Source organism: Panthera tigris, chromosome D3, assembly GCF_018350195.1.
Source record: "Panthera tigris isolate Pti1 chromosome D3, P.tigris_Pti1_mat1.1, whole genome shotgun sequence".
NCBI lineage: Eukaryota > Metazoa > Chordata > Mammalia > Carnivora > Felidae > Panthera > Panthera tigris.
The window spans coordinates 43,591,221-43,608,177 of NC_056671.1; the positions used below are offsets into that span (position 1 = coordinate 43,591,221).

Here is a 16,957-nt window from a genome sequence, read left to right on the forward strand (position 1 = left end):
ATACAGCACAGCTGTACTGTCAAAAGGGCCTCAGTGCTCATGGCACAGCATACAAGGCACACTCAAGAATCAAGACATTTTCTGGTCTACTCTCCCTTCTCAAAAACCTTATATGCAAGGCTGAACTCTAAAATAGCCTTATTTAAAACACTGATAGAAGTCCCAATTTCTAACACCTAAAAAAATCTTTGGAATAATGCTTATTTGGATCAAGTAAGATGAAATCAATTTTATAACAATTAAGGAATTACAATTTTAAAATTCTAACTCCATACAAGACGTACTTTGTTCTAAACCTACCTCACCTGATCCAGTAGCTACAGCATCCTGCAAATCAGAAATGTGAATTCTAATTGCTAAATTTATGTCCTCAAAATTGTTCAGACCAAGACAGAATAAAAACTGCAGTCACAAGCCTCATGGCAATATCTAGGAATCCTTACCATTCTTATGGTCTATGGTCTCCTCCTCCCCATTCCAGTCTGTACCCTCTTCCAAGACAAAGGGAATAATGACTGCCAATAATTACCATTTAGCTGAAGAAGCTATTTACAAGTAAGTTTCCCTGAAATGCTTATTTTATCCCATCTCTGATTTTATCATGTTGTTCAAAGTTTAGAGGAAAATGGCCATTATTCTCTAGGAAACTAGTAGTTATCAGTGCTGTGCTCTGCAGAGCATTAAAACAGCCTAAGATCAGACATTTCATGATAATCCCCCAAACTTCATTTTACATACCTAACTCAAAATCAGAGACAAATTAGCTAATTTTCTATCTTTGTCTAGCAATCAATCAAGGCTCTTAAGATGAGGAACTAATTAGAATGTGTTAAAAGGTAAGAAACCTACCATACTGAAACACCACATATTCTTGGTATTTTTACCATCACTTTAAAAGTCACTATTAAATTCTGAGATAGACATGGAGATTTTGGGAACAGATGAAAGTAAAAACAATTGAGCCAAAGAAAAGAGCCATAAATGTCATTGCAGTCAGCATCCAAAGAACTCCGTTACTTTTACAACTTTATATTTCTTTTAAACAATATAATGTGAGGAGGCAAAAAAAAGATAACATTTTTTAAATGGATGCTTAACAGCAGAATAAGACTAACCATCTGCAGAAACTGTATAGTATTACATATTACCTAAACTCAACCCAAGCTCCAACACTCAGTAGACAAAAGACTTGAGGTCAGAAGCTGTTAGTCCCTCCTTTTTTTTTTTTTTTTTATTAAATATCCTCATTTTCTAAAAATAAGCAACCAGAGCTTGTCAACTTTTTTTTTTTAAAGGTTGATGACTACAAAACCATTGCAAAGTTAAATATACAAACCATAGTACAGAGAGACACAGTAATAAATGTATAATCAAATGTACTATTACTGATCACAATTTATTTTAAAGTCATGAAAAGCCAGCAACAGTCAGGCTGGACAAATACTTGATTGTACCCATGTTTCCATGGGATGTGGGCAGCAGCACTGAGTAACACAATGAGAAAAACACTTACTTCCTTTCTACCTTCCTGGTAAAATTTTTGTTAGATAAGGCAAAGGATGGGCAGCTATGAATCACCGGTGGTTTGAACCATGCAAGAACAACAACAAAGAGTAGGTGTGCAATAAACATCTGATTGCTGAATCCTGGGCTGAAAAAGGGAGAAAAAATTTATCACAGAAGGTAATGGTTGAAAGGCATTTTCAGATGAGAATTTTTAAAAATTAATGCAAGAAATAAGCTTTTAAAAAATATCTTCCTGCAACCTTTATACAGGGGAGCACAGTCCAAAGGCAATTTTCTTTATTCTGTAATTTTTTTTAGGTTGATCCACAGAGTGGTCTGCTTCCACCCTCTTTTGTTCCACACGAGGGGATACACATAAAACCACCTAAATAGCTTCTGCTAAAGCTCTGGATTATAGAAATGATCAACAAATAACATTTATTTCACACCTAAACATAAATAGCTAAAATTACTGTTCACTTTCCTCTTCCATTATTTCAACTCTGCGAGGCCCATACAGTAATACATATGCTATATGCCAGTCTCCACCACCAGAAAGCCGCAAGATATCCTCCGGTGTCACGATGCTGACCTTATCATCATCAAACTTAATCCACTCATCTGAAGAACAAGAGAAGAAAATGAAATTAATATCCTAGAGGATTTTCTCAGTTTCATTTCAAAAAAAGTACTGAGTAATTTTAGGCTAAGTAGTATTCCATCTATCATACTAACAGTTTTCCAAGTGTAGTCCAGGGACTACTCTGGTTCATTTTCAGCAATACCATAAAAGTCACAATTATTGTCATAACACTATTAAAGTATTTAGTTGCCGTTTTGCCCTCATTCTCTCAAGTGTGCTTTGGAATTTTCCAGAAGTCACAGAAGATGTGTGATAAAGCAACAGAAAAAAATGCAGAAACAGTTAAGAGGATCCAGCTGTCTCCTATCAAGCCTGACAAAACAGACCTACAAAATCCAATCAGTACTATTTTTCTTGCTATTTTTTGTTTTGAAAAATAGTTATTTTTAGGTTGTGTGGTATGTTTTTTTATTTTATTACTGTCAGTTTTCACTGAATTAATTTCTCAGTAAACATTAGGAGAATCCTTAAAAGCAAAAGCTCTTTGTGGACCTCAAAAATTAAGAATATAAAAGGGTTCTAAAACCAAAAAGTTTAAAAACCACTGGGTTACAAAATTTGTACTAAATAAACTGTTAACATAATTAACAACTGGGAAAACAAAAAAAACAACAACAATCCTTACCTTGTTTCCTTTTTACCCATGATACATAATGGCCTGAAGAGCTAGACCTTCCCTGATGTGTTAACACTGCTTGCAAATCATAGTATCCACAATTATTGGAGCCAATATCTAAAAAAACGTAAATCCAACATTAGACAATGAATAGGTGCTTTCTCAAGCTAGGTAAGCAAGCAAGAAGTCTGGTGGTTAGTCTAGAGAAGTACTACTCTATTATTAGAATTCAGTAAGACACTACTGTTCAAAATTAAGGATTTATGAAAGATATTTTATGAAGTATGGTAGTATTCACAGAACTAATGCCAAAAGACTGATTTTTACTGTGTTTAAGGCACATTATATTTTAAGAAATCTGACTTTTTTTAAAGCATGCTATCTGAAAAAATTCCTAAGTGGAATTTTACCTTCAACACACACACACACACACACACACACACACACACACACACACACCACAGTAACTCAACTGAAGTTATTTTTTCCACTTACCATCAGCAAAAGAAAAAGGTTCATATTTAACTTCTTTCTGGGGACTACTCTTTTTGTCACTCTGAGGAGAAAAAAATTTAACTTTAAATCATGATATTGGAAATAAAATTTATACTCTCCAATAAGTATTCATTTCCACAAATATTTACTGACTACAATACAAAACAAAATGTCATCTACCTTACAATTTACTAAAACGATACAATTATAGTTAACATAAAACTGTAAACCCAAAGAATCTACACTCCAACAATACAATCTTGTATGTATAGTAACAGACCCTCTGACCAACTATAAGCCACTAAACCTAGAGCACAGCAGTGAATAGAGCAGTACAGATAAACTGTTCTAGAACAGAGAAGGAAAACCCAAGTCTATATTTTAATCAAAATACTATCAAACCACATAGGATAAGAAAAAAAAAAGGTTATATCAATAAAACAGGAAAGTCAAATTGCTGCAACATTAAAGCTACTAAGACATGATCACCTGCTCAAATGAACTGAATCTTAAATGAACTAAGCTCTTTAATTCAGCAAATATTTACCTAATATCGAAACACAGGATTTACTACTTTAGACAAAGGTTTCTAGTGGGAACTCTCCCTGCCTCAGCCCATTTCAGTGTGTAATACAAAAATTAAATTTATCTAGGCATATGGACACACATTTCTTGAAAACTGTAATGCTAATGAACACAATGCAAGCAGTTTAAAGATAGGTGGAACAACAAGAAGTCAAAGGATCCTACAACAAAAAAGTGGCAATTAGGTCAACCATTCCTTTTAATATAGTTAAAATTTAATATTGAGAGTAACTATAGGAAAAGCTATAGAAAGAAAATCATTTTTTAAGTTATAGCTAAATTAGAAATCTATCATATGTTCAAGTAACCACAAGGCAATAAAGGGAAATGAAAAACAGAACAAAGAGAAAGCAAAACATAACAGATTTAAGAAATCAATAATTATATTCAATGTAAATGGTCTAGAGGCGGCTGGGTGGCTCAGTCGGTTAAGCGTCAGACTTTGGCTCAGGTCATGAACTCACAGTTAGTGAGTTCGAGTCCTGCATTAGGCTCTGCATGACAACAGAGCCTGCTCAGATCCTCTGTCTCCCTCTCTCTCTCTGCCCCTCCCCTGTGCTTGTGCTCTCTCTCAAAAATAAACTTTAAAAAAATGTTTTAATGTAAATGGTCTAAATATACCAATAAGAAGAGATTAACAGAGTGTCTTAAAAAAACATGAGCCAACTAACTCTATGGTGTCTACAAGAAACTCCTCAAATATAACTATATAGGCAAATTTAAAGTAAAAGAAAAGATATCATGCAAACATTAACAAAAACAAAGCAACGGTGGCAATAGTACTGTCAGATAAAGTAGACTTCAGAGCAAAGAAAATTACCAGGGGCAGAAAGTGACAGTGCATAATATAAAGGGGTCACTCCACCAAGAATACTTAGCAATCCTAAAGGTGCAGGCACCAAATAACAGAGCTACAAAACCTGCACATCAAAAGCTGACAGAACTGAATGGAGAAACACATAAAACCACAATTTTAGCTTCCTCACTCTCAACAATTGATAGAAACTCCCCCACTCCTCTCGCAAAACTGACAGAACAGCTCGATAGAAAAACAGCAAGATTATAGGAACATGCAACATCACCATCAACCAACTGAATCTAATCAACATCCAAAGAACACATTCCATTCAACAACAGAATGCAAATTGTTTTTCAAGTACCCATGGAATATTTATCATAGCTAAAGGGAGGGAGAAAATTTTGGAAGCCATGTATCTGACAAACGATTCGTATCTATAATATAAAGAACTCCCAGAGCGTCTGGGTGGTTCAGTCGGTTAAGCGTCTGACTCTTGATTTCGTCTCAGGTCATGATCTCATGATTCATGAGATCGAGCCCCAAATCAGGCTCTGTACTGACAGCGCAGAGCCTGCTTGGGATTCTCACTCCCCCCTCTCTCCATCTGCCTCTGCTCTGCTTGTGCTCCCTCTCTCAAAATAAATAAGTAAACATTAAAAACCATATATACAGGGCACCTGGGTGGCTCAGTTGAGCATCTGACTTCAGTTCAGGTCATGATCTTGCAGTTTGTGATTTCTGAGCCCTGCGTTGGGCTCTGTGCTGACAGCTCAGAGCCTGGAGCCTGCTTTGGATTTTGTGTCCCCTCTCTCTGCCCCTCCCCCACTTACTGTCTCTCCCTCTCTCAAAAATAAATGTTAAAAAAAAATTTTTTTTTAAACATACACACACACACACACACACACACACACACACCACACACCTATACATAAAGAACTCTCAAAATTCAAGAGTAAAAAACAGCACAATTAGAAAATGAGAAGACATGAAAAGACATTTCACCAAAGAGGAAATACAGATAGCAAATAAATTCAGCCCTTAGGAAAATGCAAATTAAAAGCCACAATGAGGTATCGCTGCAAACCTATACAAATGGCTAAAATAAAGAATAGTGACACCACCAAATTCTGGCAAGACTGCAGAAAGTGGATCAGTCATATGCTATTGATAGGCATCTAAAATGGTACAGCCTCTAGGGAAAACATTTGAGTTTCTTAAAAAACTAAATGTACAACTACCATGCAATCCAGCAACTGTGCTCCTGGGTAATTATTCCTAGAGAAATGAAAATTTATCTTCACACTGAAACTGGTACATGAATGCTTATGGTAGCTTTATTCACAATAAACAACCCAGCTATCAATAGTTAAACTGTGGTATACGCATACCATGGAATACTCTTCAGCAACTCTACAAAATGACCTGGACTAATTTCCAAAGAATTATGCTGAGAAAAGAAAATCTCAAAGGTTACATACTACATGATTCCATTTATATAATGATCTTGAAATGACAAAATTACAGGAATGGAGAAAAGTCAACAGTTGCCAGGAATTGAGGAGGTAGGGGCCAAGGGAAAGTGGGCTTGGCCACAAGGGGGCAAGTATGCAGAAACTTTGGTTGATGAAAATGTACTGCATCTAGACTGTATTAATGTCAATTTCCAGGTTATGATACTGTATTATCATTTTGAAAGATGTTACCACAGGGGAAACTTGGTAAAAGGTATTTGGATCTCTTCGTATTACTTCTTTTAACTGTATGTGATTCTACAATTATCTCAAAATAAAGCTTCGTGTTTAAAAATAAAAGCATTTAATACACATACAGTAGTAATTTGTAGAAGAATTTAATTTTAAACTTGATATACAATATCACACTAGAAATATCTCGTTACCAGGAAAGATGTTTTTCATAATGAAAAAAAAAAAAAAAAAAAAAGAATCCAACACACAGTTCAGCTGTACCTTATCTGAACCTAAAATGATACAACTTATTAAATACAAACTCTCCTAAGATTGTGATTTTAGCAGTTACAGGCAGGCACACCAGCAGCACCTAAAAGATACAACTTAGTTGTCACAGTGGGCATAAATGAGCCGATACTCTACAACATGAATTCCATTTTAAAATAGAGATAATTCCAAGACTTACAAGGAAAACAATAAAATACACTAAAAACACTAGGCAAGATTTTATGTAAAGTACTTTGAGGTGATAAAAGAACTTTAAGCTTAAGCTACATATTACAGGGAAAAAATAAATATTAGGGCTTATTCTACCATAAAGGGCCCATACACCATAACTAGAGTTCTTTTTCTTACACTAAAATATACCCAAAACTTTTGTGAATAGAGAAAATAGAGGTTCATCCATTTCTACTAAGAGATTAACGATAACAAAGTAATTGTTGAACAGATTAAAGATTAAAATATTAAAATGAGAAAATCAGCAATAAGAACCTACTGTCTTTGGCTGCTGATTCACTTTTTTATCTTCTAGATCCTTGAATTTTGATCGAAAAGAGACCATTTTCTCCTGAAGTTCTGGTGTACATAGTTCGTACACGTCCAACATAAGAGGAAATTTAACATCCTATATACAAAACCAAGAAAAAAAATGTGTAAACACACTTATAAAAGTAGTTACTAAAAATATCTATTAACACTTTTATAGTAGTTACTTTCATAATCAAAAGAAGTTGAAAATAAAATTTATAAAAATCACTTGCAAACCTATGCAGCTGAAAACATCACAGTGCTTATTTTCAATCTGGTCCTAATTTTCCTTTTTAAATAGGCACCATGCCTAACTTGGGGCTTGAATGCAGGATGCTAAAATCAAGAGTCACATGCTCTACCAACTGAGCCAGCCAGGCACCCGGGTCCTAACTTTTTAAGGTAAAAAAAAATTTTTCACTTTTTTCCCCCCAATATTCTAACCCATAACATTAACCACAGAGGAGTTACCAAAATTTACATGACAAAAGAAGCATTTCAAAAACATTAGATCAGGGGCACCTGGACGGCTCAGTCAGTTAAGCGTCCAACTTCAGCTCAGGTTATAATCTCACGATTTGTGGATTTGAGCCCTACATCGGGTTCTACGCTGACAGCTCAGAGCCTAGAGCCCGCTTTGATTGTGTTTCTCCCTCTCTCTCTCTCTCTGCCCCTCCCCTGCTTGTGCGTGCTCTTGCTCTCTCAAAATAAACTTAAAAAAAAAAAAAAAAAAATAGATCAGTTGCTGTGAAAATAATTGACACTTATAACGGACAATGGAAATCAATTTACAAATGGGGTCACTTAATGACTCTTTGTAACTTGAAATACTCCTTTACACAGAAATAAGTGGTACAGTTTAATAACTAAATATTAATACATATTTATAGTTAACACTAGTAAATACTTCCAACTACATTTGACCCTATCATGTAACACTAAGTATATCTAAAATTGTATTAAGAATTTCAGCTGTCTCCCAAGGATCAAGGACTGTGGATATGTAGCAGAGCTACCGTTCCATAAAACAGTTCTTAAGGCTGGCTCTTACTGAAGAGATTATAATTACTGCACTAGAGAGTGTAGTGTGTTATAATACTGCTGGGTCAGTATCTATGGAGTTGAGGATCTGCTCTAGAGCAGTGTTTCTGGGAGAGTGAAGGGCAACCATCAGAATTAACTGGGAATCTTTCAAAAAATTGTAAGACCTCAGGGACTACTTAATCAAATGCTGAGGGTGCTGGTGGTAAAAATCAGGCATGTGTATGAATGATTTAAAAGAAAAAAGATAGGGGCGCTTGGGTGGCTCAGGCGGTTGAGTGTCCAACTTCGGCTCAGGTCATGATCTCGAGGTTCACGGGTTCAAGCCCCGTGTCGGGCTCTGTGCTGACAGCTCAGAGCCTGGAGCCTGCTTCAATTCTGTGTCTCCCTCTCTTTCTGCCCCTCCCACACTCACGCTCTGTCTCTCTCTCCCTCAAAAATATAAATAAACACACAAAAAAATTTTTTTTAAGAAAAAGGACAATAGATAATTCCAATACACAGTCTTGGTTAATTAAGAACCACTTATCTAATGTTAATAACTTCCCTTACAGTATTTTGAAGTTTATCCCTAAAGGAATAAAGAAACCTTTAAGTTAGGGATTTCTATCAAAGAATTACAATATTTTATTATACTGAAGCTCATTACTAACCTTAAGAACTTTAGCATTCACAGATTCCTTCTCTTTATAAAAAAATCGAACCATCTGAATAGTCAAGTAAGCAGGTAGTCGGCTGATCTTGGACTGAGGAGAAAAAATAAATCCTATCACATGCAAATAACACAAGTTTTTAATTCCTTGGTTTGGTACAAAGACTGGGTAACATTAATTAACTGGAAACCTTTCATCAAAATGGATTCAATTTCAAAAGGAATGCACAACTTACAGATTTGATGTATAAAGCATTTCTTTGCAATGTCGGAGACTGTTTGGTGATTTCTTCCTGAAGTCGCTACAAAAAAAAAAAAAAAAAAAAAAGGAATATAACAGAAGACCAAACATTTTTAGTTTTAAAATTTTTTTTCTGCAATATAGAATCACACTTTTTTTTTTTTTCTAAATAAGTTCTATGCCCAAAGTGGGGCTTGAACTCGTGACCTTGGGGATCCAGAATCACATGCCAGGGGTGACTGGGTGGTTCAGTCGGTTAAGCGTACGACTTCGGCTCAGGTCATGATCTCGCAGTTTGTGAGTTCAAGCCCCACGTCGGGCTCTGTGCTGATAGCTCAGGGCCTGGAGGCTGCTTCAGATTCTGTGTCTCCCTCTCTGCCCCTCCGCTCACACTCTGTCTCTCAATAATAAACAAATGTTAAAAAAAAATTTTTTTTTTTTATTTTTTTTTAAACATTTATTTTTCTTTTATTTTTGAGACAGAGAGAGACAGAGCATGAACGGGAGAGAGCCAGAGAGAGGAGGAGACACAGAATCCGAAGCAGGCTCCAGGCTCTGAGCTGTCAGGACAGAGCCCGACGCGGGGCTAGAACTCACAGAGTGGGAGATCATGACCTGAGCCGAAGTCGGACGCCCAACCGACTGAGCCACCCAGGTGCCCCTAAAAAAAAAAAAAAAAAAAGAATCACATGCCAGCCAGGCATCCCTGGAATCTACTTTTAATTCTGTTAGACAACATATGAACATGGATTTATACCACCGAAAAATCATCTAAATGAAGACAATGTACGAAGGCCTTTAGATTGGTTCAGTTCTGAAAAGGCATCAAATAATTTACACTAGTGTGAACTCCTCAGAATGTAAATAACGTTTGAAGTTTTTAAATTGTGACCCAAATGTTGCTCATATTCTGAGTTTACACTGTATTTTATATAAAAAAGCCTTTTATGGCTTCTGTCTACATACAATCAGAATACTATTAAAGGACAATTAAGAAAATGTAGAGAATCCTTGTTCTTTATGCTTTATGTATAAAAACCTTCCAGAACCAATTACTATTAAATGAGAAAAGTCATCACAGAGAAAACCTGTTAATCTAACATATGTGGAAAGCCACTTTACATATCTTAACCATCATGTCTGCTTTTCCATTTCTTACAGCCTATGTGATGCTCAGCAAGGCAGTTACCCCTCTGCACATCATATGGAAATGATAACAACAACCACATATATATCATAGTGCTGTTAGAATTACATGAGTCAGAATGTGTAGAAAACATGCACAACCATTTGGCATATATTCTATGTTCAATAAACATTAGCTACTATTATTTTTCATATCAAAAAAACACTAATGTGCTCTGCTTCATAAGAACATTTAATATCCAAAACATTTAAGTTAAAACAATTTACTGTTAATGTTTACTATAAAATTACTTATATAAAATATTTTCTTAATTTTTAAACATTACTAATCATATTACAAAAGGAATCACCATGTAGCTTTTTAACACTTAATCAAGTTTGTTCATCAGCAAAAATGGTAAAGAAATATGGAGCCAAATTACTCTAGAATAATCAGAACAAATGATAATAAAGCATCTAAAAAACAGGCAACATGGGGCGCCTGAGTGGCTCAGTTGGTTAAGCGTCTGACTCTCAATTTCAGCTCAGATCATGATCTCATGGTTCGTGGGTTTGAGCCCTGTGTCGGGCTCTGTGCTGGTAGTGCGAAGCCTGCTTGGAATTCTGTCTCCCTCTCTCTGCCTCTCTCTCTCTCAATAAATAAATACACATTTTTTAGAAATTATTATAAAAACGGGCAAGACAATACAGTATCTGAAAAATACATGCTTTTCAAGAAAGCATATCTGGCATGATGTTATTCATCAGGTAAGCTATATCAATTATCAATCCACTATCATCTAGAAGAGCCAAGCACATTTAGCTTTTCCAGAATTTTATAAAATTATGAAGAAAATATTGTCCTGGAGAGTTCCTGCCAAAACATTCCATTCCCTTCTACACTCTCCAATTACATTTATACTTCATTTGATGCCTTGAAACTTGCACATCATGATTTATTATAGGACTCTTAGGAGTTAGCTATTATTTGTAAGCTTTTAAAATAAACTTCTCTTAAAAGCCATTAGGCCTCATTACAACTCCCCTTCAGTATCACAGAGCAGAGAATATTACTATTTGCCTCTTATGTCCACATTTACCAACCCCTTCCCTAGCCAATCTTATCCCAAACTATAGATGGGAACTCCCTGATGACAAATGATCTTGTTTATCAATGCAATCCCTGCCTCAATTCACTGCCTATCTTCAAGACATGTACGTATTTCCCAAACCAAACCAAAGTACTAAATTAGCAAGCAAAACGGTTAAATTTTATCAATCTTCTCATTAAAGAATACATTCTATAATATGGAAACGGTGAAAGAGTACTAACTGGATAATGACAGTATCAAGTTCTAGACCCGGCTCTGCCACAAACCAATTAAGTCACTTACATTCTGGGGCCTCAACTGTAATACTGGTGCAGTGGCAGAGGACCCACATGGCCTGATTTGAACAGTAAAATCCCAGTTTATACTCATCATTACTAATACACCCTCATCATAATACCCTCAGAGGCCTCCTACAAGCCTCTGGTCACAACATTTTTGTCAACCTATCATGCACATAATACACAACCTTGTGGTTATGTGTGTTTCCATTAAATGATATGTTGACACATTATCGTCTTCACAGCCAACTACACTCTAATTCATCCCTGAACAAAGCTTATCTAACAAACATTATTTTCTCCTTAAGGCTTATCTAACAAACATTCACACACAGTCTTCTTGGCCTCAGAACACTAGACAGCACTTCAGCACTTTGGCTCAAGGCCACTCTAAACAGCAAATCACCAACAAAAAGCACAAAATGCAAAAAAAAAAAAAAAATTTGTGGTACTAAAATTACTGCAAAAGGACACTTGCTTATTTCATGAGTTGAAACTAGAAGACAGAGCATCACCTTTTTGGACCTCAGGTGAGACTGTGTCCATTAACTCAAAATTTTTGCCACTATGGAACATGTCTACAAATGACTATGAAAGCACCACAAGTATTGATATTAGAGGTATAAATAAATTTTAGTTAAGTAGGTGTATCTGAAAATAGAGAATCCATTTACAATTAAGATCAACTGTAACTGAACTTACCAATTTAAGTCCTGTAAAAAGATACTTGACTTCTTGATTGATAAAACAGCTAAGCTGAAGCTGATTTTCCTTCCCTTTAGTGACTTCTTCTTCTTCAGATTCTGTACATTTCATGCTTGAGAAATAAGATAAGGAATATACCAACAGGCATTCACTTTGTTACATAATCCTGAATATAATAAATTATCCTAATGCTATTAAAATTAATAGCATCACTATTTGCAAATGACATATCCGATAAAGGGTTAGTATCCAAAACATATAAAGAACTTATACAACACCAAAAAATAATAATAATTCAATTAAAAATGGGCAGAAGACATAGACATTTCTCCAAAGCAGATATACAGACAGCCAACACAAAAAAAGATGTTCAGCATCACTAATCATCAGGAGAATGCAAATCAAACCCACAATATCACCTCACATCTGTCAGAATGGCTAAAATGACAAGTGCTGGCAAGAATGTGGAGAAAAAGGAACTCTCATGAACTGCTGGTGGAAATGCAAACAGGTGCAGCCACTGTGGAACACAGTACAGAACAATCATATGATCCAGGAATTCCACTACTAGGTATTTATCCACAGAATATGGAAACGCTAATTTGAAAAGACATATAGGCACCCCCATGTTTATTGCATTATTTACAATAGCCAAGTTATGGAAACAGCCCAAGTGTCCGTTGATGGATGAATGGATAAAGATGTGTTATATATACACAATGGAATATTATTCAGCCACAAAAAAAAAAAAAAAAAAGACTGATATCTTGCAATCTGCAACAACTGAATGGAGCTAGAGGGTATTACGTTAAGTGAAATAAGTTAATCTGAAAAAGACACATACTGTTTGATTTCACTCGTGGAATTTAAGAAACAAAATCAAATGAACAAAGAGACAAACCAAGAAACAGACTCTTCTTAGCTATAGAGAACAAACTGATGGTTACTAGAGGGGAGGTGGGTGAAATAGGAAAATGAGCACTGAGTAATGTGTAGAACTGCTGAATCACTATATTATACGCTTGAAACTAATATAACATTGTATGTTATAACTATACTGGAATTTAAAAAAAATAGCATCATACACTGGTATTTAAAACATTTTGGTTTCCAAGTAGATTCATTTCAACATACTTAAAAGTGCTCCATTCACTTACCAACAATATGAGTAATGAGTGTATAAAAGGATAAACTCTCAACAAATATACATTGGTACTCATAGTACTGAATGGTTTTAACACTAAGGTACATAAACAGAAATCTTTAAGCTTCTACCCATGACCTAGAAAATAGGCCTTCCCTAAATTCATGAATTCATGTTTTATTGGCTCAATCTCATGTATACAATTTGGCTGATACATTGTTTCATACATTTAAAAAATTAATTCCCTATGAAGTAAAAAAAAAAAAAAAAAAATTCCCTATGAAGTGAATTAATAATGAGGTTGACTCCGCTAAAGATATTCTTAGGAAAAAATAATGAATATCCTTATTAAAGTATATACTTACCTAAACATTAGGATTACTCTAATGGGTATATTTTTCCAAATTCCTAAGTTTCACCATATTTTTCAGGCATAAAGCCTCTGAAGAATTTTTCATACCCCACCCACCACTCCAATCAGTCAACAATGCTACTGATACCCATCTACTTCTAGTAAGTTATGAGTACAGCCTCTACAAATCTTGGCTCATAAGGATACGTAGTTTCAAACTCAACTCCGAAGAACTGATCAATTAAGCTTTTCTTTTTAGAAGGTGTCACTGCTGATGCAGATGAAGAATCTGTCTGCAAAAATTAAAACAAAAATTCCAAATTTACTTTATATAGATACTAATGTGTATTTCTTCCCTCATAATCCAATTTAGTAAATACATATTTAAGCTTTTTAAAATGTAAGCCCCTTCTGTAAAATCCTTCTATTCAAAAAACATCACCAAAAGACTACAGATGCTCAATAATATCTTCTATGTTTAATAAATAATACACTGAATTCAAGTGTCAAATGCAAGCTTTCAAATTCCAACTACAGACTGAGCATGTTAAAGTATTCAAGTACATGTGTATCTATTAAGATGAATTTATTTCAAGCCTTTGGGATTGGTGAGTAGGGGGAAATCAAGGTATAATGGAAGTCTATAAGCACAAATAGATTTCAATCACCTCTTTAACAGAATCATCTTCTATAGCTTCCAATTTCTGTTGCAATACTCGCATCATTTGTATCCAACATTCATTAGCATCCTGTAATTTAAAAATGACACAGTAAATAATCCTGGCTGTGACAGTGTTTTACCCATAAGAGTCTTCCAAAAGAAGTACTGTTTCCTTAGGGAAGGGAAATAAAGCTATTTTATTTAAAAATATTAAGTCAAATGAGATATTATATGATCTTCAAAGCAAAGAATTCCAGAACATTCATTCATTCAAGAGAGGTTCACTGATCTCTTCCTTATGCTAAACACTGTTTTAGACACTAAGAATAAACACAGCCGTGACCAAAACAGAAGGAAGTTCTCAAGGGGGATATAAATAACATATAACATAAATTCACCTAAAGAGAAGTTATGAAGAAAAAAAAAAAAAAATACGGGAGCAGAAAGTGATGAGGTGAAAGGAAGTGTGCTATTTCAATAGGATAGTCAAGAAAGCTTCTCTGATGCCTTGACATTTGAGCCAAACAATATGAGGAAGCAAGCCATGCACTTATCTGTAAACTAAAGAAAGAAGAGCAAAGACCCTGCAGAAAGAGGGTATGTGGAGGGTTTAAAAAATAGCAAGGAAGCCAGTGAGTGTACAGGAGAGCCAAAGTAAGCAAGGGTGAGAGTGGTACATGATGAGCTCAGGGAGGTAGCCAGGAATAAGATTATTCAGGACTGGGATAGAAAATCACTAAGAGGCAATCAACAAGGGACCAAGGATTATTCCTTAGTAACAGTTTAAGGACTCTAAAAGGTTGTGTGGAGAAACCCGCAAAAAGACAGACAAAAGCAGAAGTGAGATGATCAATTACCAGACCACTCCAGGCAAAAGATGATAGTATGAACCAGAGAGGACTGATAACTGGAGTGTATTTGGAAATGCAAATAAATATGGTAAGTGTATAACACCTAAGTTTTACATTTACACAATGAAAACCCCAGAACCTTGCCCTGTTTACCTGTTGAAGATACTGTCCTTGTTCACCCTTCTCCGCAAACTGTGGGAAAGCCATGTGTAAAAACTGCAGTAGGATAATAGGTGGAATACTAGAAGACGTTTTATCCATGGAATCAAACAAATCTCTAAGGGCTTAAAAAGCAAAGCAAACACTGCTTTAGTAAAACAGTGACACATTTAATACATGTTACTATAAATTAATTCTAGATTAATAAAAACACAAAACTGCTGAGTACTTTTAAGTATATCTACTCTTTTTGTAGTTTTCAGATTCCCAATAAGAAAAAGATTTGTTTTTAAATCTTAAAGAATTGACCCGAAGACTTTATAATGCACTAACTATAAACAACTTCTGAGCCCTGCCCCTCTGTCTCTCTCTCCTTGCCAGCCTTTGTCTTCCAAAACAAAGCACGGTATATTCATTCAACACAGAGAACACATAACCTTTGTCTAGGGATCAAACAGGCTGATGTTACTGTTTTGGTACTATGCCACTGTCAGGCCACCACTCCCAACCGACCTCCCCTTAAGCCCGTACTTAGTTCCCAACTACTTAACTCCTAAACATTAAATAAAATATGTTTAACATACATCCTAACTCTACTAAGAACCAAAACTAATTTGCCTTCTTCAAAATCTTTCCTCTGCTATCGTCTTTCACTTTCATAAAATCTCATGGTCATGGCAGACTGAGCCCTGCTCTGGGAGTTCAGAATACTCCTGCTCTGCTGACTCCCTGGCTATCATACCTTGCCCTTCTTACTTCATGTACAGCAAAATGCTAGTCTAGCCTATCTTGACTCGTTTTGTTAACTAACATGTGAAATGTTATCTACCATTAGTATATACAAACCGAAGCCCAGAAAATACTAAGCACAAAGCCAGTGTGCAATAAAATGTTCCCGAATAAAACAACGTGGAGTTTAAAAATGTTTTTCCAAGAGACAGCAAAAATTAAGCATCACTACCAAGCTAATGATTTTTAAAAGAAAAAATCTAAATTACAGCACACTTTAAAGTACACATTACTCAAAATAAACAATGGTTTAAGATTTAATATATACCATAAACAGAGCATCTCAAAGTATTTCATTAGTTTGAAAGAAAAAGATCAAAAATGCACTATACATTAAAAGAGACTAGTAAAACATGAAAATTGAATACAATGTATGATCCCAAACTGGCTCCCAAAGCAAAGAACTTTATAATGGCAATACTGGATCAACTGCCGAAATTTAAGTAATCTGTATTTTAGAGTACTTCATCCATGTTAAACCCCTAGATTTTGAAAAATGGTAATTGTCTTGTGATTATGAATGTCCTTATTCTTGGGAAATACATACTGAAGTATTCAGGAATAAACTGTAACGTCTATACCTTACTCTTGAAGGTTCAAAAAAAAAAAAAAAAAAGAACATGGTTACAGAGAATGATGAGCCAGGTATCTAGGTAGGACAAAAAGTTAGTAACTGGTGAATTCTTGTAACTGTTCTGTAAATTT

At 35.2% G+C, this 16,957-nt stretch overlaps 1 protein-coding gene across 1 annotated transcript in view; it reads right to left on the minus strand.

Annotated features, from left to right (window-relative positions):
- Positions 1–705: 705 nt before the first annotated feature.
- The window catches only part of USP14 (ubiquitin specific peptidase 14), a 49,921-nt gene continuing 33,669 nt past the window's right edge, over positions 706–16,957 (minus strand). Inside the window, exons 7-16 of the mRNA XM_007075943.2 lie at positions 15,458–15,588; positions 14,461–14,541; positions 14,000–14,085; positions 12,294–12,408; positions 9,072–9,137; positions 8,837–8,929; positions 7,111–7,239; positions 3,261–3,321; positions 2,775–2,882; positions 706–2,127 (exon numbers count right to left, since the gene is read on the minus strand). Of these exons, the coding sequence (XP_007076005.2) occupies positions 1,976–2,127; positions 2,775–2,882; positions 3,261–3,321; positions 7,111–7,239; positions 8,837–8,929; positions 9,072–9,137; positions 12,294–12,408; positions 14,000–14,085; positions 14,461–14,541; positions 15,458–15,588 (1,022 nt within the window). The 3' untranslated portion in view covers positions 706–1,975. The remainder of the gene's footprint in view (positions 2,128–2,774; positions 2,883–3,260; positions 3,322–7,110; positions 7,240–8,836; positions 8,930–9,071; positions 9,138–12,293; positions 12,409–13,999; positions 14,086–14,460; positions 14,542–15,457; positions 15,589–16,957) is intronic.